Below are 1209 nucleotides of genomic sequence, written 5' to 3'. Positions count from 1 at the left end.
AGGGTGGCGACGTCCGCGACAGTGGAAGGGCGGCATGCGGGTGGCGGATACTGCAGCAACGGTAACAGCGGGGAGGCGGCGTGTGGAGAGCCGGGAAGGTGAGGAAAGCACTGCTGGCGATGATCGAGCTGGACGTGGACTGCGCGTTGTTTGACAGCGCTGCCGTGTGGTCGGCGTTCTGGTCCGTGGACGCGGAAGCTCGGGCGTTTGCGCAAGTGTCACGATGTTCCCGCTGCTCCGAGCTTATTTAGATGCAAAAGACCGGCTTTTCATTCTACCACTCAACTCACCGACTACGGCACAATCACGATGAGTGATATTGACAACTTTGGCACCGTCCCCTCAACGCAAACATGCCGGCGACGGTTCAGACCGCGTCGATTTCCAGTGTTCAGGGATTAATAGAGAAGGCTGCGATGGTGTACTTAACCAACTATACACCTTTGTGCACTCAACCTCGTAGAAAACGGCAGTCAAACTCGTAACTTAAAAATTGGCAAATAGGAAAATTACGGTAGGAGCCCCTAATCAGTATTCAATGTTGAAAAAACTGCAATCAACCTCGTACAAGATTTGCGAGACTAGATAGTATCGGGGTGGCCGCCGTGAAGGCGGGCGTATCCGACAACCAGTGGCCACACATTCGCACCGCATGATAGCTGCCGCGTGTGTCAACGAGTTTCTCTCGTCAACCGAGATTTCTCATACATTCGAAGTATGTATGAGAAAAACGTGTGTTGCTCATTCATCGACTACTCCTGTTGTTAGTACCAGAGTACTGACAATCTTTTGGCTTGTAGAGGGGCTCTCAGCAAGGTGTTAGCTGTAGGTCGTGGTTTGCAGAGGACCTGAGCCTTATTTGGCAAAAGAAGAAGTAAGTTATATTAAGTATGTATGCTGTGTGGCTGCCCACAACAACACTTCAAGCTGAGAAAGGAAAACTAGAAATTTGAGTCTCACGTCGTATGCGTCAACTGGTCATACCACAACTGGAGCGAACCTCTTGTTATTCACCCCCATGCCAGTTGCCGCTCAACACGGAAAGAGACGTCGAATGTTGACGCGCTCCTGCGTCACTCCATAATCCAGCGTCACGGTGCCATTACCGTGCACTTCCACGATGGAGTATGGTCCTTTGGCCACCTCACGGTGTTTGTTGCCGCGATCTTTTGCAGCTACTCGAATCATTACTTGATCTCCTGGGTGATA

The 1209-nt window shown here is 51.1% G+C and overlaps 1 protein-coding gene across 1 annotated transcript; it reads left to right on the top strand.

Moving 5' to 3' along the window:
• PITG_19678 (uncharacterized protein) lies at positions 1 to 551 on the top strand (the record flags this gene model as incomplete). Its single annotated transcript, XM_002895847.1, has 1 exon — positions 1 to 551. The coding sequence occupies one exon, from the start codon at positions 120 to 122 to the stop codon at positions 249 to 251; it is 132 nt and encodes a 43-aa protein (XP_002895893.1).
• Between the last annotated feature and the right edge of the window lie 658 nt (positions 552 to 1209).

The sequence above is a fragment of the Phytophthora infestans genome, genomic scaffold (genome assembly GCF_000142945.1).
Source record: "Phytophthora infestans T30-4 supercont1.127 genomic scaffold, whole genome shotgun sequence".
Lineage (NCBI taxonomy): Eukaryota > Oomycota > Peronosporomycetes > Peronosporales > Peronosporaceae > Phytophthora > Phytophthora infestans.
This window is presented reverse-complemented; position numbering and strand designations above follow the sequence as displayed.